A 23,667-nucleotide genomic window follows, 5' to 3' on the forward strand; every position below is an offset into this window, starting at 1 on the left:
CTCCAGACTTCTAAAATAGACTCTGCTTAGGCTACATGTAGAAAAATTGAACAGATTTCTTGGTGATTTATCTTCTGTTCCAGAAATGCAATGATAAATAGTCTCCTCCATGCTCCTCATGTAGTTAGTTATGTGGCCATTCCCACTATGATACTGGACCACCAACATGACAGACGTAGCTGTGGATGCTGTCCCAAAATCTGATTCTGCAAATGCACAATGAAAAGATTTACATACTGAAAGTTACACTCCCTGGACCTGGGCTGATGATGGTGTTTCTGAGATATTTTTTTTTTTTCCCCTCCTCTCATAATGGCTTTTGAACCACTGCCTCAGTTTTTATTTCAGAGTTGGCTGCTCAGTGTATTATCATGAGGCAGAAAATTCAGAGTAAAAAATAAGTAGATATTATCCGTGAATGTGTTCAAACACAGTTTTGTTACTTTTAATTCAGTCCTGTGACAAAAATGCATGTTTGCAACTGGCTTCCTTGTAATTTGGAAGGAAGGGTGGCCAAGCAGGAAAAACAACTGGGGGAGGATGTAAGCTGTAGCAGTTCTCTCTTTTTTTTCTTTCACCCCTCCTTTCCCCATGCTAATTGCCCCTCTGTGAGCAAGGACAGCTCCCAGCAGCTTCAGGGGTGTGGAGGAGAAAGATATGTTGGCAGGCACATGCTGCAATTCAGAGCCAGGGATTGAGAGGGGTAGAAAGCCAATTTTTTTCTTAGTCATGCTGCAGAAAATGCCAGGCAGTGCTACCGAACCCAGGCAGATTGGTGGGAGCTTGCATCTGTAAGGGGTTCGGCCAGCTTGGTTTCTTTCACGCTGAAGTTCTCAGACATCTGTTCAGAAAGTATTGTGGGGGTGGAAAAAGAAATCCTGGGGTCCTGGGATGGGTGGCCAATAGCTTGTAATTAATTGAAGTGATTTGGCTTGGGGGAAGACAGGTGTGGGGTCTTAGAAGTGGGTGATGAGCAAAAATGGGTGTGCAACTGATCGGTTGTCATCTAGGCAGAAGGAAGAGGTATCCAGGACCTGGATCTGGTCTGAACTTCCTTCTGGGATGCTGTGGGTTTGCAGAACCGTACCAGATTGTGGGAAGCATTTCAGGAACTGGAAGCTGGTGGGAGCTGGTAATATGATGAGTAACAGCATCCCTGCTGAGAAGCCGCTGCTGGAGTTTTCTGGGGCACGCAGTGACCTCCTGGCCTGTGCCTGTTCCTGCAGCGAGCCCTCTATCCAAGCTCAGCGGCAATCCTGGGAGCTGTGCGCTGCGGGCAGGAGCCGGCTCGATCTGGTGAGGTTATGCTGACCCAGAACTAGTAAATCCTCCTGGATACAAGCTGAGTGGCTTTGCACCGTGCTCTCTAGCAACAGTAAGATATTATCCAGGTGTCTGCAATGTTGGAAGAATGTCAGATTCCCCCTGCTCCCTCAAGGCTGTTCGTTACAGAGAGTTTGGGATAAACGGCTGACAGTTACATGGAACTGGCATCCAAGCAACTGGCATCTAATGTGACACGTGCAGTAGCTCGTTGTTCCTGTCCTAGAACGTGATATATTGGAGCCAGGACAAAAAAAAAAGCACTAAAGAAATAGTCTTTTCCCTCAAATTGTGCCAAAGGTAAGCTGAAAAATTGTAGTGTGGTATACAATACCTTTTGGAGTTTTTCAAGATTAAATTGACAGCACTGATGTCCCACCTCTTTAAAAGCATTCACACTGTGCACTTTGCTGTCTCAGTGAACAGAAGAGTCTCCAAACAGGTCTGTTCTGCAGCTTATTTTCATACTTTTGCAAAGCTGGATTTGGGGGGTGAGTGTTCCCAGCTTTGCTGCAGGTGCTGCCTGCCGCTGCTGCAGAGGATTTAGCTGTAGGTGAGCACGGCCATTATTCGACACGATTGCAGGTGCTGGAGTCAGGACCTGAACACCTGCCTGCAGGTGAGGGTGTCAGGACAAACTGTTCTAGGTAGAAAGGGGCCCCTGGTGGCATCCTCTGAGGAACTGCTCTGCAAACCAAAACCAAACCAACCTCTTTTTTTTTTTTTTTAATTAGGTCATTATGTACGGTAATAATTATATCATGCGATTAGATGCTGTTATATATAGTGTACTGGGTAAGACATTGAGACCGTAACGATAGCCGCTTTAACGCAGGAGAGGGAGAAGTTGCCTGTTGCCCAAACCTACTTATTTTACACGATGCTATCACTGGTGGTAGCTCTTCGTTGTTACTATTTCAGTTCTCTGAAATGACTGTTCCGGCCCAGACAATGTCCTGGACTTGGTCATTCTGAGACCCCAGGTTCAGTCCTTACCCCGGCAAGCTGTGCGTGGTTTGGTGCTCTTGGGAACCCCAGCAAACAGTGGCCCTGGAGGGACAAGTCTAAGGGTGCCGCAGGCAGGAGTCATGCCTCTCGCTGGGATCGTCACTGTGCAATAGGCTGACTTGTGCTCAGATAACCTGTAAAGTATACATGAGTCTTTATTGCCCTCGCATGCTCTAGCACCAAGCAGACCTGCACGTTGCTGCAGTGCAGAGCTTACAGAGCTGGGCGAGCGTTGTGGTCCAGGTTCTGGTGCTCCAGCGTCGCGCTGTCGGAGGCAGGCTGGCTTCTCTAGGGTCCCTCTGCCTGGGCTGCAGTCACCTGGCTGGGGTTGCCAGGGATTTCTGCTGGTATGGGAAGAAACTCGGACCTCTCTAGTAGCAGAAAATTACCACGTCTGGGGGATGTTCAGGCTGCTGGGAGCGTAAGAAAAAAGTCAGAGACCCACCACCTCTGTGTGTCACCATCAAAGCAGGTGCCAGGCGTGAATACAGGCTGCGGGCTGGATCTGCAGAGGAAAGGCTGCTCCCAGCACCCGTGGAGCGCATGCGAGGCTGCTTTGAGGCCCTCCACGGCAAAAAAGCCGTGCATGGTGCCCCCTGTTTGGAACATGTGCCAGCCATGAAGAGTGATCTGCATCCTTTCTGTCCTCTGGCAGGAACGTCGAGCGTGGCCAGAGCCTGGAGTGCGACGTTTGATGAAATCATAGGCCAGCACATTGAAGACTTTTGTAAAAAATACATGACGATGGATGCTCCCGGAGTGCTAGCAAAATACCCAGACATCTTCGCCGTGGTGATAATCATCATCCTAACAGGTAAAACCTTGGAGAGGTTTGTGAGTCTTGGACGTCCTTCTTCTGTAATTTCATTGTTTGCTTTGGGAATAGGCACAAAGTCCAGATTTGTTTTGGACAACATATTAAAGACTCTTTCTTTGCTACAAGTGTTGGATTGACCTATATAGCTGCTGTGGAGTTAGCACAGAGCATAGCCTGTTTACAAGGTTTTTAATTAGAGGGGAGTAGTCTCAGTATTTTTTGAGCCACTTTTAAAACCTTCAATCAAATTTTATATAAGGAAGAAAAGAAAAGATGACTTGTTATCCTCAGTCAGGTACAGAAGTTTAATCCTTCCCTCCACAAATCCTATTACACAAGAATTTCATTCTGTTGCTCTATCAACCTTTGATAATCTGCCAATTTTTGGTGCCTTGAGCCAGCAAAGTGAGAAAAAAAAACGGGACTCAGTAACAATCTCGTGTACTACTGTTTTTGAGTTTGTTTTTTTTTAAATACATATGGGCTTCAGTTTGCAGCAGTGAATGCAAGAGTCCGGAGAAATAAATGTGTGATAAACAGTCAGGACCTCTTTTTTCCTAAAAATGTGCCAAGGCTTTGATCAGAATTTGTAAAAGTTTTGAAAATTTGTAAAATTAAAATCCTTCTGAACTTTTACCTCTACTCCAACTGGATCTTGCGAAGCATTGCCAAATTTAGACAAATCTAAAAAATTATGCCTCTCATGTACCCCTCTGTGGTTTCCAGAATGCCGAAGCTGCAGTCTCACCGTGACAAGGTTATCCCAACGTTTCGGACTCTGATCAGGATGGTCATCTTACAGTGTAAGCTGTGCTCACAGGGACAGGCTTCATAAGCAAGGGATGCTTTGGCATCTGGGTTTGCATTTGGATCTAGGACTATATCGAGGACTGCTGAAGTCAATAGCAGCCCTCTGTTTTCAGGACTACATCTGAATGGGAGAGAACATTTTCCTCTTTGTTCATTTGTATATAATAGGAATTTCTTTAGATTCAAATTGAATCTGGTCTTTCACCTCAGATATGATTTACAAAATTTAGGACTCCTCACTTTAGTACTACTGAGGCGTAAAATTGTACAGATTACCGATGACTTTATTCCCCTGCGTGGAGCAAATTCCCTGGGTTTTAATAAAAAATGTAAACCCATTCTTTTCTACAAAAAGCTACTGAATGAGCAGCTTTAGTGCCAAATATAAGCACTACAAGTTTATTTCTGCTTGCACTGTCCTGAGCTTCAGTTTTCTACAAGGTAACTTACTAGTTTTCCTGGGCAGATATGCAGTTTTATCAAACACTTCCCTGATATGGCTGTCTCTGCTTAATTCCTGTTTTAAAAGGAGGAAAGGTGAGTGCACAGGATGGTCCCCCATCCTGGAAGTTCCTTGGAGTAGCAGTAAGGACACCCTGTTGTGCTTCTGTTCTCCCTCAGGCCCATGTGAAGTTTTTTACCTTCTCCCTCAGCCGCCGCCTTAGATTTGGGGTAAATGTTTGGGTTCTTGAAAATGAGGCACCTGAAAAGCAAACGCGAGTTACCAGAGCTTGTCGTTCTGAGAAGCTGAGCTATGCCTCAGTGAGATGCTGGTTGCCAAAGCCTGTAAATGTGCTCTTCTTCAGATGGTTGCTCTTAAGACCACAGGCTGAAATCCTGCTCTTGCTGAACTCACTGGCAAAGCTCCCGCTGATTTAAATGGGAGCAGGATTCCCGAGATGCCGCATTCTTCTGTATCTTCAGCACTAGAAGTAGCTGTCCTCCTGGATTCGGTCCCTGCTTATGTTTTCCCCTGCTTCTCAGGAAAGTTGAATGTTGTTCATAACTTCTGCATGTGGCCAAGACCTCTAAGACAATGTTCCTTCATGAAAAGCCACCCGGGGTGCTTTCTTCAGGTCTCTGAGTGGAGTTTGAGGCTGCGTCTAGGTGGCAGAGCGCTGCGCCATGAGGTGACCAGAGCTGGCCTTGAAAGCACTAGAAGCAGTTCAGCAAAGCACTTTATCAGGGGTGAATGCCAAGTGGGCATGCTGGGTGGGAAGCTGTGTCACATCCCACAGTAGTAATGTCTGTCTGGGCTGGAGTCTTCATCCTCCTCCTGGGTGAGTTAATCCTGACCTACCTGAGCTACTTGGCTTTGTGGAGAAATGAGGTGTGATAAGCTGGGCAAAGCACAGCACGAACAGAGCTGGGCTACCTCTGCAAGTCCCCAGCGCCTGCTACCTGACTGACTATCTGCCTTGTTTTTTTCTTCCCCAGGGCTTTTAATTTTTGGCGTGAAGGAATCTGCCCTGGTGAATAAAGTGTTCACCTGCATCAATATCCTCGTCCTCGGCTTCGTCATGGTCTCCGGCTTTGTGAAGGGGTCTGTTAAAAACTGGCAGCTGACTGAAGAGGACATTTACATCACCAACCACAGTATTGACAGAGAGAAGTAGGTTGGATCTTTTCTTCTCAGCTCTGAAACTGATGCATTTTCAATGGCAAGCTTATAGGGGGGGTTGTGGAGTGGTTTGAAAATGGGATGGCTCCCTTCTTTGCCAAATACCTTGGAGGCGCAAAGCTGGTTTCGGTGGGCATTTGCTGAAAGCAGACTGTGGTGATGGGCTGTAACTAGTAGGAGGTAGGCTGTGTCAACATGGGCCCTGCTGCAGAACTGACCGTTTCCAGCCTCCTGACCAATACAGCATCCAAATTTGAGAGAAGAGAGCTTTTTAGACAACTGCCTACTCAAGGCTACACCAGGCTGGCTCTGGTGGCCCCACGAAGCCATCACCAAGTATGGCTCTGTAGTTTCTTTGGACACTTGGGCAATATCCTTGAGGCACCGTTGTGCCTTTTGGAGACCTTGTCCCAAATGCCTCAGTAAAATGAAGGCAAGTTGCAGGTTATTTCAATGCATTGCAGCAACCATATCACAAATCCATTTTTAATGACATTTTGCTACTTGGCCAAAATCCTGTCTTCCTATACAAGATCAAAATTGAGGAGCTTACAAGGGTTGCCAGTGATACAAGGCTGTTCAATTTTTGCTTCAGACTGTACAACACAGAATGAGGGCCTTTAAATTTCTCCACATACATCAACTCAGTCCTGGATTGCTATCTAAACCCTTTATGCTGGCCTGCAAGGAAGCACAGTTTGGCTTTGGAGAGATTTGGAGAGATTCATAAATGTTGCATGGATCAAGTTTGGCTTGTGTACAAGCTGCTTATTGAGCCTCTCAAATTTGAGCGAAATTGAGCCTGCTGTGAATAAATTGCTTCTATAGGAAAGGTCCCTCCTTCTTCCCTATTGCTATTCCCAAGCAAGGAGCAATTAGTGCAATAGCTTCAAAGTGTAACTGTAGCACTTTGACCTGTAGCACTTACTATTTTTGTAAAATCTGTCTGGGGTTTACTTTACTTTATCATTATTTCCAGCACAATCCACATTTGGGTAGTGCTATTTCTGCAAATAACAGGCCAGTTTTCATCTAAGTCTCAACAGAGCTTCTACAAGAGAGTTCAGACGCTTACACCTGATAAAGCTTGCAGATTTGGGATTTACTTTAATTGCCTTAATTCATCTTTACAAAGGCTTTTCCCTGAAAAAGTGACCTAAGTCACTTGAACTGAAGGGTATGTTATACATGACTCAACACAGGCCCATGGATCTGGGGTCCTGATCCAGAGTGCACTGGGATTAGTACGTGTCTGTCCGTTGACTTTAATGAACTTTGGATGAGGCTCAGCAAAGCGTTTGGTGTGTCAGGGATGCAGGCTCATCTCCTCCCTCAGGGTTGCAAGCATGGTTTGGGAATGAGCTTGGCACAGGGAATTTTGAAGCTGAGAATGGAGGATTGGGTGGATTTTAGACAGTCATGGCACCCTGCATTGCTCTCTGATGTCGACTCACCTACACTTTATCAGAGTCCCTTTTAGGTGGAAAGTGGATGGTTTACATGTTTTTTAGTCTTCAGCTTTCAGAATTAATTGTTGTGCTTTTTCAAAAGCTTATGTTTAAGACTACGTATATCTACACACATGCAGTAATGTTAGCATGAATATTAAAATTCCTCTCCTATTTTCTCCCTGTCTTGGCCAAGACATTTTTATCCACCCCCAAAACCAGGTGGTGGGAATGAACCATGAACCATTTTTATTCCATGCATTCTCCAGACCGTTGCAGGCCAGTCCACAGCTCAGCAGTGGGTAGGGCTTAGTGTTTTGCCTTGTACTTGTATGCTAGTGTGTGAAAGGGAGAGCGTGTTCCTTCGAACTTCGGCTTTGGATTTTGTTATGAGCTATATGAATAGTTTTGTTACTCCCACCTAGGCAGGATGACTTCTAACCCAGTGCCATGCCTTTTAGTCAGACACAGGAAGAATTGCTCTACGGTGTTGGAGGGTTTATGCCCTATGGATGGAAAGGAGTCCTCTCAGGGGCAGCCACATGTTTTTATGCTTTCGTGGGATTTGACTGTATTGCTACTACAGGTAAGAGGGAATATGTCTTCATTCTGGTTATGAACCTTGTTGCTGGTAGACTGGCTTTCAGTAATGTTGCACAGCACCGATAATGAGTAATTCAGGGCACTGCATTCATCACCCCTCTGAACCTCAGCCCAAAATACACTTTTGGCTCAGCTGCTCCTAATAGTCAAAGTGCTGAGTATGTCCCTGTCCCTGGGTGCCTGAGTGTTGACTTCTAGCTGCTGTGGCAGGCAGCTAGACTGTATAACCCACAAAACAAGCTTTCTCCCTTCTTCTTTGCCTGCAGGGCCCAATCTCATGGATGGTCACTGATGACACTAACCAGGTCAGACTCCACAGAAAACACGTCCAGCTTTACCAATTAGGCAAACAGGGAAGGCCCAGGTTCAGATGCCTTGTATGACTGGTGAAGTTTGAACCTCTAACTCCAGATGATGCTTTAATCAACATTTTTTTCTGGAGCAGGGTTCTTCAGTGCCTTCAGCTGAAGAAGCTCCACTGGCTTAGTGTATTTAAAGAGCCAGAGAAAGAGGGAGCCTCTGGGGAGTCATCTGTAGCCTAAAGCCGTGCCTCAAAATCAGAGGGAGTTTTTATCTCCAAAGATTCAGAGATCTCCTTCTGAGAGAGCAGCCATCAGCATTATCATATTTCTCCTGGCTAAGAAGAATCTTAATTCCCTGGAGAAAGGAAGGATTATCCTAAATTTCACATTTGGCAAGAACTGAGTTGCTTCAAAGCTGGAGCAGGGGGAGGAGGAGATCATCACAAAGACAGATAAAGCAGTACTGCCTCTTGTTCCAAGGAGTTTGAGAAGTGCTGGCTCCATTACTCCAGCCAGCCCTAGGGCCTCTCCTTGGAGGAGAAACACATTCATCTGCCTTTGACTTACAGGTGTATAGGTCTCTGCTTATTGGTTCATCCTCCTGAAATGCCAAACCTCAGGAGCTCTTGCTTTCAGAGAAGCACAACTTTGTAGGACAGAGAAGGCTCAAAGTTGCTTCTTAATTAATCCCTGCCTGAATTTTGAGGATTTTTTTTTTTCACACATTCGTCCCAACTTGGTTGTTGAAAATTTTCTGTAAAAACTAGAGGGGGAGTCCATTTTCTAGGAGGGATTTTCAAAGATCCATATGATTTCCAGGTGCTGTGCAAAGTCTGCCTTTCCCTGGAACTAGGCTGCTCTGGTGCTGTGTTCGCTGTGTAGTAGTTCTGGTGGAGATGCTAGCTGAAATGGTCACCCAAGTATTTGCCCTACAACTGCACAATCAGTTCTTGTCCCATCGTTTGTGATCATTGAACTCTTCCTGGGACTGCACTATCAGTGGGATAGCAGGAGTAATTGGAGGTAAAAATAATCCTTTTTGGGGAAAGGAATATTTTTAATACAGATTGTTTCTGTGCCTGAGTTTACAAGGCCTCCACAAATGTTCGTCAGAAGGTGTGACAGGAGCAGCAGAAGTGGGAGCAAACAGGCTCTGGTATGCAAAGGGGATGGGGCAGGCCATCAGCAGCATCATGGTCAAACAGTGCTTCACTGCCCATGAAGTCTTTGAAAACCCTGGCCAGCGTGCCCCAGGTTGGGATAAAGTTTTTGCTCATCATTTAGCTGCTATTTCAATTTCTTCCTTCTAGGCGAGGAGGTAAAAAACCCCCAGAAGGCCATTCCTATTGGCATCGTGGCATCTCTGCTCATCTGCTTCGTGGCTTATTTTGGCGTGTCAGCTGCCCTGACGCTCATGATGCCTTACTACCAGCTGGATACCAATAGCCCTTTACCCAATGCCTTTAAATATGTGGGTTGGGACGGAGCCAATTACGCAGTGGCTGTCGGTTCCTTGTGTGCGCTTTCTACGAGGTGAGACACTGCTCTTCCTTTGTGCGTCTCTCAAGGCAAACATGTATCTCTGGCTCCTTTAAAAAATAGTGCATGTCAGGGCTTTCCTTTTGCTATGTTCCCTTGGGTCAAGGGAGCTGAGACCAGGGATGAAATTCAGAGCTGTTGACTTCAAAAGGACCAGGATTTCACCCTGGGATAGATTTCAGAGATGCGCATGACCAGTATCACTTCAGAACTCCCATCTTAGCAGGAGACCCAGCAGGTGCATCTCTGGAATATAAATCTGGATTGAGTGACTAAGTCATGGAGGCAACTCCGCAGTGCAAGCACGGTTTGCGTGCAAGACATCCTGGCCTTCTGGGCGGAGAGCAGACTTGTGTCAGGTAGTGCAGGGCGCATATTCTGGAGCATATGGGGCTTACCATATCCAGGGCTGTCTGTCTGCAGGTTGCCTGCAGGACAGCCATCTGGATGGGAGGCAGGGCAGACTGGAGGCAGAACGTGTCATCTTCTCCTGCACTCTGGAGGCCTGTTGTTTCAGATCAACTTAGACTTATTCAATTAGTTGAGCAACTCATAGAGGCTCATAGAAGTTACAGCTCTTTTGCTACCTGAAAGTCAGGCTGTTCATGCCCCGTGGCTAAGGTTGGGTATCCAAAATCTTAGAGCTGCACCTCAGTTGCCAGTTAACAGTAACATGGGTGTGCAGAGGGAGCCCTTGAAGAAGAAGCTGAAGTGAACGAAAGCCACCTGTTCTGTGTTTGTACTGCCATAAACTTGCTTTCATTTGTGTGCCTGCGCTCAGCAGGAGGTGATATAAGTAGATTATTTCCCCCTTCTGTGTCCTTAGTCTCCTCGGCTCCATGTTTCCAATGCCTCGAATAATTTATGCTATGGCAGAAGATGGACTTCTCTTTAAATTTTTGGCTAAAGTCAACGAGAAGAGAAAAACTCCAGTAATTGCAACAGTGACATCAGGGGCCGTTGCAGGTAAGATCCAAAGACTTGCACGAATGTGTGGAAAGGAGACGTAAGCTCATCCTAGGGGCACATAAGTCCGCCTGACTCTAGCCCACTTACTAATCGGATGTATTGCACAGCACGACATCCCAGAGGGTGCCCTGGGTTTCCGGGTCATGCCCTGGAGGGGCTGGGTGAGCATGAATGGCTTGCTCTCTGCCTGTCCCTCTTTCTCAGAGTTCATTGCTGCCATCCTGTCTCACGCCAAGAATTGTCTTCATCTGCTCACTGGGTGCTCTGCTGGCCTTAAAAATAATTAACCCCCTGCAAGGCGGCAGCCAGTGGTGCCCCAGCATCCTTGTGGCTGTTGGCCTGGCTTCGCTGAAGACACCACACTGCCTGCGGATAGCAGCTCGGCAGAAGACGCCGGAGCAGCCGGAGACAGGCAGATGGCCCCTGTGGCACTGGCATTTGTTAATCAGTTAGTCACAGCTGGCAGCCATCCTGTTCTCCCCTTCCCTCTCCTGGCCCCCAGGAATACAGGAATTAAACCTCCCAGATGGCAAGGATGAGCGTCTTGCCCTCTTCTTGCAGCCGCCCCCTTCCTCACGATGCCTAGCAAAGAGGAGAGCCTTGCTGCTTCCTCTTTACCTTCTGCTGCAAAGGCAGGATGAGCTGTTATTACAAGAGCGTGCCACCTTTGGTGGGGAGTTGCTGCTGGACTGCTGCCGTGAGCTCTGAGCTCCTGTGAAGGGGCTCAGCTACTGCTGCTGGGACTTGTGGAGCCTCCTCACTGCTGCTTCTCTCACACCTTCCTCTTCAGGTGTCCCTGGGTCCAGACCAGGGGGGGAAAAGAGCCAGATAAAGTAAAAAAAAGTGCTTTGCAGTCCCTTCAGGTCTCCTCCGAGTGGTCTGTAGCGCCCAGGACCAAGGCGCAAACGAAGCTGCAGGGACCGCACTTGCCAGCTGAGCCTGAAGGTTGGGTTGGTGGTTGGGCTCCAGGTGGTGCGTGGAAGGACGGGCTGGGCCAGGCTTAGCTCTGAGATCCCTGCGCTCTCATACGACCGGTGGCGTCACCTGGGTGTCTGACTGTGGCATCTGTCCTCTGCTTACTTGCTGCTACTTCTGAAGGCCTTTAGACAAAGTTCTGTACAACCGGGGATTGCCTGGAGGATGGCAGTCTATACCTTATTCTGGAAACCCCCACAATGAGGCATGCTACCTCAAGATGCCCTTCTTGATGCTTGCACCAACCTGGTTTTGCCCCAGCTGAGCTGAGACACGGGAGCGGGGTGCTGCCCATCCTGTTCCCTTTAGCTACTTCCAGGAGCTAATCATGGCCTTAGGGGTGCTGCAGCTGGGCCAGGGGACTCCAGCAACGAGGCTGTGGCTTAAACACCTGCTCATTGCTGGTAGTTGGGTGAACATACCCATATGAGACAAACAGGCTGGCATTTACTGTAGTAAATGGTTCCTCTAGTTCCAGCTAGTGAGGCTGAGCTGGGACAGCCTGCGAGACTCGGGGTATTCATGCACCAAGTCCTGCCTCTCCTCATCTCAGGGCAGCTCGAGCTCTCCTGCCAAGTCCTGAGCAACAGTCATACGTGTGCTGCATCATCGGTAATGCTCCTGAGATGCGCGTGTTCTGCCGCGTTACTGATTTTTTTCTTTCCTCTCTCATCTTCCTCTCTTTCTACAGCTGTTATGGCCTTTCTCTTCGACTTGAAAGATCTTGTGGATCTCATGTCCATCGGGACTCTCCTGGCTTACTCCTTGGTGGCAGCCTGTGTGTTGGTACTGAGGTATGGATGTAGAAACAGCTTCTCTTGTATCACACAGACGTGAATCCACACAGCAATCAGATGCCCTCATAGCTTCCATGGACCCAGTAAAACCGTGAACATCTCCAGCTATAAGCACGTGAAGAACTTGTTTCTATAAGCTCATGGGCAATTGTGTTAGGTGGATCTGCAAGGGTGTCCTCTGAACTTGGTTAACCCTTGGTCCGTGCTGCTCCTGATGTGGTCAACATTGAACGCCCTGGGAGATATGCCAATGGGTAGGGATGAGAGAAGGGTGGTCCTGGATGCCTGCGTCATCGTCACTCTTGTTCCCACTGGGGATACAGTTTTGGGTCATCTTACTTTTGAAAGGAGGTTCAAGATAAAGCTAGCAGCAGCAAAAAAGCTGAGCAAGTGTTTCCCGGATCAGTGCCTTCGTGCATGTCTTTTAGAAGTGCTGAGTTCCCATAGCTTTCCTAACCTAAGTTGAAAATTAAGTATCTTCATTGCTTGGCTCCTCATGGATGACAGCACTCTACCCATGAGGACTGTATTTTGAAGACTGTGTTACTGAAAAATGCCTTTGTGTTCAATGATTTATTCAGTCTGGTGGAGGCTTTTTACCTGCTCACACCAAATGCATTGAACTAAGAGCTGTCTTGCAGCAGGTGAAGGGCCAACACTGTGCTGTAATACAGTTGCTCTGAGCCTGTGCTGTCCACCCTGTCCCTTGAAAATTCTTGATGATTTTCCTTGCCCTTCTTACTTTTCCTCTGATTTCTTAGTCCCCTCTTCTCCATACAGCTGTAAATGTTTTCTTAATTTATTTTTGCAAGCTGCTGTGCCCATTGTATGACATCTTCCCCATCGCAGATTTGCAGAGCTGACAGCCTGCCTTGTAGCAGCCTGGGCAGTGATTTGGCTGCTCCACTGGCTGCCTAATGAAGTAGCAGCTGAATTGTTTCCCAAGCTGTAAGGTCCTGCCACTAATACCCTGCTGTGGCTGGAGCCAAAGATTTCACTGCATTTCTCAATTTGCAGTCTTTCACAAATGCTCTCATTGCAAACACATACCCACAGGAGTGATTTTAAGGTGTCTTTCAAAATGGCCCTTTCCTTTAGTCAGGCTTGTGGCTGAGTGTCAAGGGCAAAACCTTTTGTAAAGGAGAACTGAGGCTGGAAGAGTGTTTTTTCTTCATAGAGCCACATGGTTGTGCATCAGGACCCTGTTGGATGAAGTGCTGTCCACGCATGCAACAAAAAAATTACCATTCTTCGTTCGCCTCTTCCTTCCCTATGTGGCAGCAGACAATCTAGCAGAAGAGATGGGGATGGAGGAGGATGGGGCACCGGGAAAGTCACCGCAGGGTGCGATCAGCAGCTGCTGGGGCGCAATACCTGTTGAGCTGTTAGCTTAGCCACCTTCATGCCAAAATGCAAGAGCTGAACTGCCACAGATAACCTGATGGCCCAGTTATGACTGTCTGCTGTCCCCCTGCCACTTCTGTCTCTGGTCCTCACTGCTATCACTCCGTCATGTTTTGGTGACATGGATGATAGGGTTATTGAAGAGCACTGTTCAGTTTAAAACACTGACGTTACAACAGAGCTGTAAGTGATAATAACTGACCATATTTGCTCATGTTATAACAATGTTATTCCTCAGATTTCTTCCTGAAACAGAAGGGTGTAGATGTTATGTGTGGCTGTTCTGGTGCTATAGTGATCTGGGGTGCAGCCATGGCTATCTGTGTGGCTTTTAAACAAACAGTAACCTGCACCAAACCGATATGCTCTTTGTTTCGTTTCCCTTTTCCTAGGTATCAGCCAGAGCAGCCTAATTTGGCATACCAGATGGCTAGGACAACAGAGGAGACAGATAACAATGAGTCTGTGAGCACCAGCGAGTCACAGGCTGGATTTCTGCCAGAGGAGGAGGAGAAGTGCTCCCTCAAAGCCATATTGTGTCCCCCAAATTCAGACCCTTCCAAATTCTCTGGCTCCGTGGTGAACGTCTCCACCTTCATCATTGGTAAGCACTGGGCAGTGTGGCTCTGGGGCAATGAGCCAGCTGGTGGGTAGGTCCTTGTACTTACCATGGTGGGAAAGCTCACCTCGTTGCTGTGATTTTGGTGAGCTCTTCTAATGGCCAAAATAACTGAAGATTTACAGATTAAATTTATGACTTGAAAAGAAATCCAGAGATGGGGTACATGTGGGTATAGGGGGAAGGGCATATCTTACATATCTCTTACAGTTAGCTTTTTCACATGTTGCTGTTTTGTTGGCTGAGCTTTCAGATTCTGTTTTGCCTGCTTGTGGTTTTGGTTTTTTTGCCCTGTTCCTAAAAAAAGAATCAGTAAGCTTTTCTGTTTGTTCACAGGTTTCCTTATTGTGGGTAGCTGTATCTTAACTGCCCTTGAGCCAAGCATTCTGATAAAGGCGGTATGGATTATTGCTGCCATCCTTGTTCTCGTTGTCAGCTTCATTATATGGAAACAGCCTGAAAGCAAAACCAAGCTCTCCTTTAAGGTGAGTGTCCTGGGAGGTGTAGCTAGAAAAGAGCTGTTGGGGAGATGGTTGGAGGAGGAAGTGTGTTGTTGGCCTGTGTCAGAAGGGGGACTTGGCCAAATGGACACACAGAGAATATGAGCATGATGTGAACTCTTCCATGCAGGGCTGCCAATAGAGCTGATGCTTTGAGCTCTACAGCTAGCGTGGCTGTAACCTCTCGTAGTCTCCACTCATTGCATAAAGGGGTGTCCTACCAGAGCCGAGACCAGCCTCTGAGCGTGGTTTCCTCTTGGGGTCTAACCTCAAATGTCAGCGTAGGTGCTCTGCTGCAAAGTGCAGTATGGCAGAAGCATCATTGTGGCAAGCCTGCTGCCCAGCAGTGCCCTGTGGGCAGAAGGAGATTTGGCACAGAAAGAGGGGCTGAAGGCGTTAGCTGAGAGGTTGGAGGTGGGAATCAGAAGGAGAAGCCACATGGTCAGATCAGAGGTGACCACAGAGGACTTGGAAAGAAATGTAAATGGTGCTGGAGTCCAGGAGAAGCTGGGAGGGCAGAACCTGCTGCAGAGATGTGGCCAGAAGGGAAGGGCAGGACAGTGCTTTTGGAAGCAGATGGTTATAGGATATGGAGGAGACAGAGACCGGAGGAAAGGGGGATGGTTTTGAAGGGCCATGTCACATCGTGGATACAGGAGAGAGAACCCAAGAAGCAAGCTTGTGTGTGAGCATCAAAGGGGTACCCACTAAAAGGCTCTAAGAAAGTGCACTCTCACGTCCTACTTAGTCCCCATGGAGACTAAGGGATGACCATTCTCTCTTTAACAGCCTTAAGTATGAAGAACTCTGTCATTTTCCTGCCCTGTCCAACCACACCATCCTTTCTATATTAAACAAACAGTGGGATGTTTTGGTTTTTTTCCCCAGTACAGTCCTGCAAGTCATGTTTTATCATATTGATTTCAGGCTATTTCCCCAGCTTATTAAATTAGTTTTGAATTCTAATCCCATCCTCCAAACTGCTCTCATTTTTACTGCTCTTCAATTACAGTTTTTCAGTAAATTCTCTGATTTTAATAATTTAATTGAACCAGCGTTGCCCAAGGTAGTGTTTGCAGCTCATCTTGGGGTTATGGTCCCAGAACTGGAAACAGAAATGTCCAGGAGCAGAAAACTTCGGAACTGTAGTCTAGACTGTATTTTCTGAACTTGCTTCTGAGGAGATCTCTTTGCCTTACACTCAGGATACTTCACCTCCTTTTTTTTCCCCTCAGCCACTACCCTGTCTGAGGAAAAAAAAATTAGACCTGCCACTGCTAAATCTGTAATGGCTGTTTCTTATCTCCTTGTTGTCGTTTAGACATTTACAACCTGACTGTCTAGTGATTTTTCTCCAAAGTCTCTGGGAATCCAAGGCTGACTGGTTTGTTCCCCAGTTGTTTTTCTATATTTCTTTTTAATAGGTAATTTGTCTCCCTTCTCCAGTCTTTGGAGACCTTACCAGTCTACCAAGAGCTCTCAGAGATGCCTATTAATAGTTCAGAGATCACTTCTGCAATCTCTGGGTACATAACTCACCTGCCTAGGGAAATTTCATTTGTCCCTACTGACTTGACAAAACGTAATTTAGAAAAATATTCTTCTTCTGTTTTCTAATTTGTGTGCCCATCCCCTTTCTCTAATGACGTGAACAGCTGCTCACCATAAATTTGGGTTTTTTTTGTGAAGCTTAAATCAAGAAAAGCCTACATTTCAGCCTGTTTCTTTTTGTAAGTCTCCTTTTTCCTTAGGAGTGAAATTCATGTGCCTCTTGGTTTTACTATATTCACAAACCTTTCTACTGTTATAATTTGTCCTTTCTGAATTTGTCTTTACATGCCTGTGCTATTCTTCACATTCTGGTTCTTGCATTTTGGCTTTACTGTCTTATTCTTCTTTGTATCTCAGATCATTAAGGCATTCTTGGTACAGCTGCACTTGTCTCTTACAATATTTCCTGTTTTTCTTCTGCTCTGGGAAAATTCGCTCTATATTGTTTCATTACCTCGGTACCTGCTGGATGAAGTTCCTCGGGTCCCTTCTCTGACATTCCCCTTACCTTCTTCTCCTGGTCTTCAGTAGGTGCCTGTCGTGATGCAGTCCTTGGTTTTCCTTCTCTCTCCTTTACCCCACAAGTATTTAGTATTGCTGCTAAAATTTGCCTCTTGCCTCCTTCCAGACCACTAAAAGAGGACAACCATTCTTAAAACAGGTGAACAACATCGTTCACATCCCTCTCCCACAGTGGATTGATGTCCTTCGTTTTGGTCTAACCTTGCCTTTTCTCAGATCTGGCAGCTGAAGAGTTGGTAACAGCCATCACTTCCCCTTCACAAGGGATGCGATGTTCTTGCCTGCCCATTGATCTGCCCTGTGGATGCAATGTATCTGTCTTTCTTTTTCAGGTACCTCTTTTGCCCCTTCTTCCTGTTGTGAGTATTTTTGTGAACGTTTACCTCATGATGCAGCTAGACCTAGGCACGTGGATACGGTTTGCAGTCTGGATGCTCATAGGTGAGTGTGAGAGAGTAATAAAATGCTATGTTTAAAGTCACTAGATTTTGTTAACCGTAAATATATTGTAGCATTCCAGGGAGGGATTCTGCACTCTCATCATCCTTGGTCAATCTCAGTGACTTAAATGAAGCCATTTAGGCAGTGTGTCTCAAGCCTTGTTTTAAATTCAAGGGTCATGAAGCCTTTGTGAGGACAAAACAACAGCCCACGAACCATCTTATGGGTCTTGTCGCCAACAAGAAAGCACAGAACATTTCTTGTTGGCTGGCCTTGAACTGCAGTCCAGGTGGTGGGTCTTGTGCTTCTGGAGCTGGAAGAACTGAACTGCATCCCAAGGTGCTCCCAGTAGCCATGTGGAGAAGGCTGAATTGTCTGAAATGCCCAGGGAATTTGTTATGATGAAAACAAGTAAGACTAGCATCAGTTGCGGATGTATTTTACTGAGATGGAGGCTGTAGGCACACAAACGGAGAGAGAAAGCTCTCTGCAGAATGGACTGCAATGAACTCGCTGGAAAGCATGAGAAGTTTATTCTGTAATCAGCCCCTCCCCTGTTTGGGGCCTGGGTGGATTATGTTTTAAAGACTGGTGCCTCTGTTCATGGCTTTTTTTCTAAGGAAGGTAGTGGCTGTTCGCTAGAAGCTAGCTATCAGGATGGCTGGACTTATCCCTGGTATAACCTGTGTTGATCGGTGTTAGTAGTGGTTTCTGTTTCCTTACAGAGCTAACAGTGCCCTCTCCTCTTGGCTTCTGCAGGCTTCATCATCTACTTTACCTATGGAATATGGCACAGCGTGGAAGCCACCTACACGGCCTCAGCAGATGCAGAGAGAAACACGGACGCTGGTTCGGACAGCTGTAAATGACGGCATGTTTGGCTTATGGGCAACTGGGGAATGGCTGCAGTGAAGGATGCTTTGTGGTGGGGATCCTGAACCAGGTTACATCTGGTTAATCAGTAATGCAAGAATAAGGAAGGGTAATGCAGGACTCCCCGCCAGCCCTGTTGCTGCAGCTTGCAGTTTGCTTAGTAGCACAGTTAAAAGGGATCACAAGGAAAAAAGCCACACCTCTGGCATACTCCCGGCGACACTGTCAGCTAATCTGGGGCTATGCGCTTCCCTTCCTCCCTATTCTGGTTTTTGGTTGTTTGGTTTGTTCTTTTTTTCCAGTGTGTAGAAAGAAAACTGCTTCTGTGTGCCAGTTAACCTTCAATGCTGCTATGAAAGCAGGCCTCACAAAGGTCTTTCTTTCAGTAGCCCCGGGAATTACCTCCCCACAGATACTCTACCTGACTATACATGGAGCAAATTTTGCAGTGCTACAGTCAGGCTTAGACCAGATCCATCCTTCACCTGATATGAGCTGTACCCGATGTGTACGCACAAAAAAAAGGCTCTCGCCAAACACTGGCTTTCACCTGGTTAAGAAAGCACCTGCAAGACTTGCATTCTTTAAAGTATCAGGTCTCATAGTTTTTGTTGTATTTAACTTTTTTTTTTAACTACGTACTCATATGCTTTAAAGCGCACTGCTGCTGTGAAATGTTGGGAGGGTTTGTGGTGGCTGCTTGTTGGGTGAATGGTTGTTTGCCAGCGCGCAGGTAAGGCCAGCAGATGTTTCTGCTGCCTGTACACTCAGCAGAGGGATTGCTAGGTTTAGTCATAAAACTACGTCGTGCAAGTACTTGAATGGCTCAAAAAGAACGGGTGTCTCCAAAGAGCCGTCCTACCTCTTCGCCTCTGGCATCACCAGCGGTGTGGCTGCAGTGGTGAGGTGGCTAACACAAGTGCTCGTGAGCCCGGCTCTGACAACAAGTGGGGACCTCTTTTACTCTCCCCGCATCAGTTGTGTCCGCCGGCCGCGTGGCGTTAGCAAAGGATTTGGCCATGAGACTGGTCCTGCGTCAGCGGGTGGAGCGTGTTTCTGCCCCAGGAAGGGGAAGCACAGGAGGATCCTCAGGGGCTTGAACTTGATCCATGAGCATACGGTCTGATGTGCTAAGAGGAGCTTTCCCTTTGGGGCTGGAGATCATCTCCAGGCTGTCCTGAAAGGTGAGAAATTTGGAGTTGAGACCAGGGTCTGTGTTTGGTTGGCAATGCCTTGGTTTTGCTGTAGGATGCAATTTTTTTTTTTTTTATTCTAATAGCTTTCCCCAGCCAAATCCACTGCCCTAAAAAAGGCTTGTTAAACCATCATGAAGGTGGGCCATGCCCATGTAGTGCCACTGATTTAAATTCATGCTTCAGCTTGTACTGAAAACCAAATTGTAGAATCACAGAATGGTTTGGGTTGGAAGGGACCTTTGAAGGTCATGTAGTCCAACCTCCCCGCCACGGGCAGGAATATCTTTCACTAGATCGAGTTGCTCAAAGCCCCCTCCAACCTGACCTCAAACACTTACAGGGACGGGGCATCCCAAATAGATACTGCAGAAATCCCTTCTCCCAACCTGAGTGGATGCTGTCCTCGGTGTCCTCCACATGAACACCAGACAATCTTTAATCTGTTTGTCAGCATGGCTCTCGCTGACAAAGGGGACGGGCTCTTGTCCCCATCGTTCAGATGGAGAACTGAAGAACAGACCCCTGCATGACTTGACCAGGGTCTCACCAGGCATCTGGTGCAGCAGAAAAGGGGAACCACATCATCTCCTGGATTACACAGCCCGACCGTGGACCATCTCTCACAGGTTTCCAGGAAAGACTTTATAGCCTTTCTGCCCACTGAAAACTTTTGATCTTGGCTTCCTTCTAGTACACTGAGAGGCTTTTCTTGCCAGGGTTGGAATTGGAGGGAGTGAAGGCAACGTGTTCATTGCCTCCTGGGTGCATTTCAGGGTGCGTTTTGAGTGCAGTTCCCCCCCCAAAATGAAGTTAAGGTCTGCTCCAGTCGCTGGGTCTTGACCTTCTGCCAAGCCTTTGCACCTAGTGCATATAGAAAGTCTTGTTCAAGCGGGGAGAGAAGAATATAGAAATTAAAAGCCACTAGGTTGAGGTCTATTTTGTTTAAACACAGGCAAGGTTGGTACTCTCCACAGCCTTCCAAAAAGCACTGAAGATGTGGTGGGAGGGGAGGTAAGGATGTTTTCCCTACCTTGGGTACCAGATTCTGAGCAATTAAGACATTCAGCAATGACTGTTTGGGGGTGAATTCTGACTGGAAGTGTGTTTCCAAAGAAATTTATTTAAAAATATGCAGATTTCTTGCTGTATGTAATTTTTTTTTTTATAAATGTTAACTTATTTTTGTTGTCTACTTAGGGATCTGTTCTGGTATTTATATTCCATAACTTTGTTTCAGCTTTTGTGGCATATAATAGCAGCACATAGAAGAAGGGAAAGTCCTGATGGGGTCATTTTTCTCTGAGAAGGTTAATAGGAAAACCTTCCTGTGTCACCACATTTGGTATTTAAATGTGCCATTACCTGTACCAGTCCCAGAGCCACCTGCTGCAGATTTGCTGCTGGAGGTGAAGATCCTTAGCCCCATCTCCCACTCCTCCATCGTGACTTCTTCATCCCATCGGTTCCCTGCAGAACCGGCGGGTGCTGCCGTCGCTCTTGCTCGTTGTTGCTCCTCACCATGAAACGAGGCGGTGGAGGGAGCCTCAGCCCTGCGCCGTGTCAGGGAAGCGTACGTGTCTCCTGGGCTCTCTGCCTACCTGCTTCCCCCGTGTCCTGCTGGACCAGGGGAACCTCCTGCCTTCCCCTTTGCGTGACTTGATGTGGGGAGTGGACTGGTGAGGGGGTGATGAGTTTGACACAGCTGCGTGCTCCTGCCCCATCCCCTCCTGGCCGCGTCCACCCTTTTTATGTTTTGTAAGCTGAAAGGCAAATTTAACTGCCTTTTGCTAGGACAACGTCAAGGACTTTGCTGAATGGGTGGGTTTTTTATTATTTTTTTTTACCGTCTCCTCTGCCTCCCTGCTGATGTCTGCATGTAACATATATCAAGCCAGATATCTTTGAAGACATGTGACTGCTGCTATAACCTTGCTGTTGTGGACAATATGCTTTCATTCATTTGATCTTTTCTTTGTAAATACTTCAGGCATTATTTTATTATGAGACTGTTTTGTACAGATGCAGAGCATTTTGCTGTATGAAGAGGTGGGAATGGAGAAGCGATGCCTTTGCTCAGCACGAGAATAGATCCTTTTCTGCCAAAGCTGAGAGGCGTAGTAAAAATGGCCTGCCTGGTCTTTCGGGCCAGGCTCTGGCCCGAAGGACTGACCTTGTTTAACCGTATTTGGTTGCTCCCGGTCTGCTCACTTGAGAGGAGCCCTCCGGGGAAGCTGTTGGAAGGGTCCTGCCAACTGCTGGTGGGCGGCAGACGGAGGTGGGCAGCACCTTGCAGTTATATAGCAAATCCGGACACGTAGCCAGCCAGCCTTTCTCAATGGAAAATTGCTGTCAAAACAGCTTCCCCGCACACATACCGAAAATGAATTGTTATGTGCAAAAATGACTAGATTTTGCTTATTTGCTTACAACTCTTTGATCACTGAAAATCATTACCGGCTGGGTTTCGGCTTCATTTCGCCCTTTTCCCGTCCCGCAGGGTGGAGTTTGCCACTGGTTCGGGCAGCGAGCGCCTGTGCTGCAGGCAAAGCGCTGCTGGTCCGGAGCCGATCGGACCCGTTTGCGCTTGGTCACGGCGGGGGAAAGGGGGCTGCAGGGGACCACGCTGGTGAAAACACTGCTGGTGCTGATGCCACGTGTTGCTGTTTATTGCCGGGGTTTTGGAAGGGTAAAGTTTTAGGTGGCAGTGCATGCCCTGGATGCTCTTACCCTTTGTCCATCCCGGATGAAAACAAATTCCTATTCATAGTGTACAGAGCGTGCCTGTCACTGCCTGCTGCCTCCATTCCTGCTAACTCAGAGATTGGAAAGCAATATGATAGGATGTTATATTTGTAAAATCTGCTTCTTTAGTGATTGCATTTCATATACTAATGAATTCCAGTGGGATTTCCTAAATTCCGCCCCCAGAAAGCCACATACAAGTGAGCATTGCTGTCATCTGCCCAAATGAATGAAGGGTGAGACGCAGGTCTGGCCGGCTGGAGGGGCTTGCGTTGAAGGGGAGGAGGAGGAGGAGTGGTGCTGGTTTTCATGCAGCTGGTTTCCCTGCCGTCCCTCACGTCTTGACACCCTCCCCTTTCGTAGGAAGCCTCTTCCCTCTGGCAGAAAAAGCATCTCTATTTCTAAACCCTCGGATAACCTCGGGACATCCTCTGGGCCCAACTTATATGGGCAGGTTCCATTTCTTCCTTCCCCTTACCAAAAAAATTGCACTTGTTCAAGGCTAAATCGATACCTACACAGTGAACCAACACTCGCTGCCAGGCACGCCGGCATCCCACAGGCGAGCCGAAGGCAAAGCTGCCTTGCCGGTCGCTCTGCCCGCTGCCGCTCGCCTCGTGGTTTATCATTCATTTCCCACTCCAGCAGCAATGCCTGCCCCATAAACCCCCCCGGGCTGCCTTACGCTCTACGATAACAGTGGGGTCCCGTGCGGTGTCTGACACCCAGCTGGAAACCAGATGATCCAGGAACGTCTCTGCTAGCAAGAGCCAGACCTCGATTTTTCTCAGGGTATTTGCTCCTGGCTCACGCTCCGAGACGAGAGGTTTGTCTGAGACCCGGCAGCCGGAGGCACCTCTGCCTCCCCACGCGGGGCGGTGGTTTCGGCGGAGTGACTCGTGTTTTCAGGATAACGGTGGGAAGCAAAGTGTTCCCTTGCAGCACGTTGTGCCTTCCAGCTGCGCTGGGTGCAAGGAGCAGGAGGAGCCGCTGGCAGCCCGGAGGCGGTGTGCTAGCAAACCTAGCGTGAGGTTGGGTCATGTCAGTAAAGGTATTTTTACTGACCGAAGCCATGGAAGAGTCTGTATATTTTTATTTTTTAATTATTAAGCAAAATGTAAATACCTTTCTGTTGTCTGTTTGATGGTCTATTTTCCTAATGATTTCTCAGAATTTCTTACGGGCATGATAAATAGTTTTAATGCTTGTTCTGCAAACAAATCTATTTTTTATCTTTTTTATCTTTGTTTTGGTCTTTGTTTTGGTTTGATTTTTTTGGGTTTTTTTTTTACCGTGTTCATGTAGCGATTAAAGCCTTAAGTTTTAAAATGTGAACCTTACCCTCAGAGCACAGCGCGGGTGTGCAGCTACTTTTTATCCTTGCAACACTGTAAATACTTCTCCCCTAAATGATGCTTTTGGAATTTGGAAATTCACTTGTAATTATGTGGTACAGCATTAAAACATATTTCTCGATATCCAAATAAATTATGCCTATTGTTTGTCCTCATTTGCAAGCCTGCCTCTGTTTTCCAGCTTGTTCCAGTGTCTGCTGGCTGGCCCAGTCTCTGCAGGAGAGCACTTGGTCCGGGAGCTGCTCTTGTTAA

At 47.2% G+C, this 23,667-nt stretch overlaps 1 protein-coding gene across 3 annotated transcripts in view; it reads left to right on the top strand.

Annotated features, from left to right (window-relative positions):
• SLC7A1 (solute carrier family 7 member 1) overlaps nt 1–23,667 on the top strand; it is an 80,371-nt gene that overhangs the window by 24,812 nt on the left and 31,892 nt on the right. For 2 of the 3 annotated variants that reach the window (XR_012653505.1, XM_075050663.1), the window contains exons 3-12: nt 2,987–3,145; nt 5,396–5,570; nt 7,489–7,613; nt 9,243–9,465; nt 10,298–10,437; nt 12,107–12,209; nt 14,009–14,220; nt 14,572–14,720; nt 17,141–17,249; nt 18,009–18,110. Coding sequence is in view for 2 of the 3 variants with exons in the window: in XM_075050663.1 (XP_074906764.1) it covers nt 2,987–3,145; nt 5,396–5,570; nt 7,489–7,613; nt 9,243–9,465; nt 10,298–10,437; nt 12,107–12,209; nt 14,009–14,220; nt 14,572–14,720; nt 17,141–17,249; nt 18,009–18,110 (1,497 nt within the window). In the remaining variant the exon portion in view is untranslated. Of the gene's footprint in view, nt 1–2,986; nt 3,146–5,395; nt 5,571–7,488; nt 7,614–9,242; nt 9,466–10,297; nt 10,438–12,106; nt 12,210–14,008; nt 14,221–14,571; nt 14,721–17,140; nt 17,250–18,008; nt 23,565–23,667 lie in introns of those variants that run through there. The other variant, XM_075050662.1, reaches the window with a different exon arrangement.

Source organism: Buteo buteo, chromosome 18 (genome assembly GCF_964188355.1).
Source record: "Buteo buteo chromosome 18, bButBut1.hap1.1, whole genome shotgun sequence".
NCBI classification, from domain to species: Eukaryota; Metazoa; Chordata; class Aves; order Accipitriformes; family Accipitridae; genus Buteo; species Buteo buteo.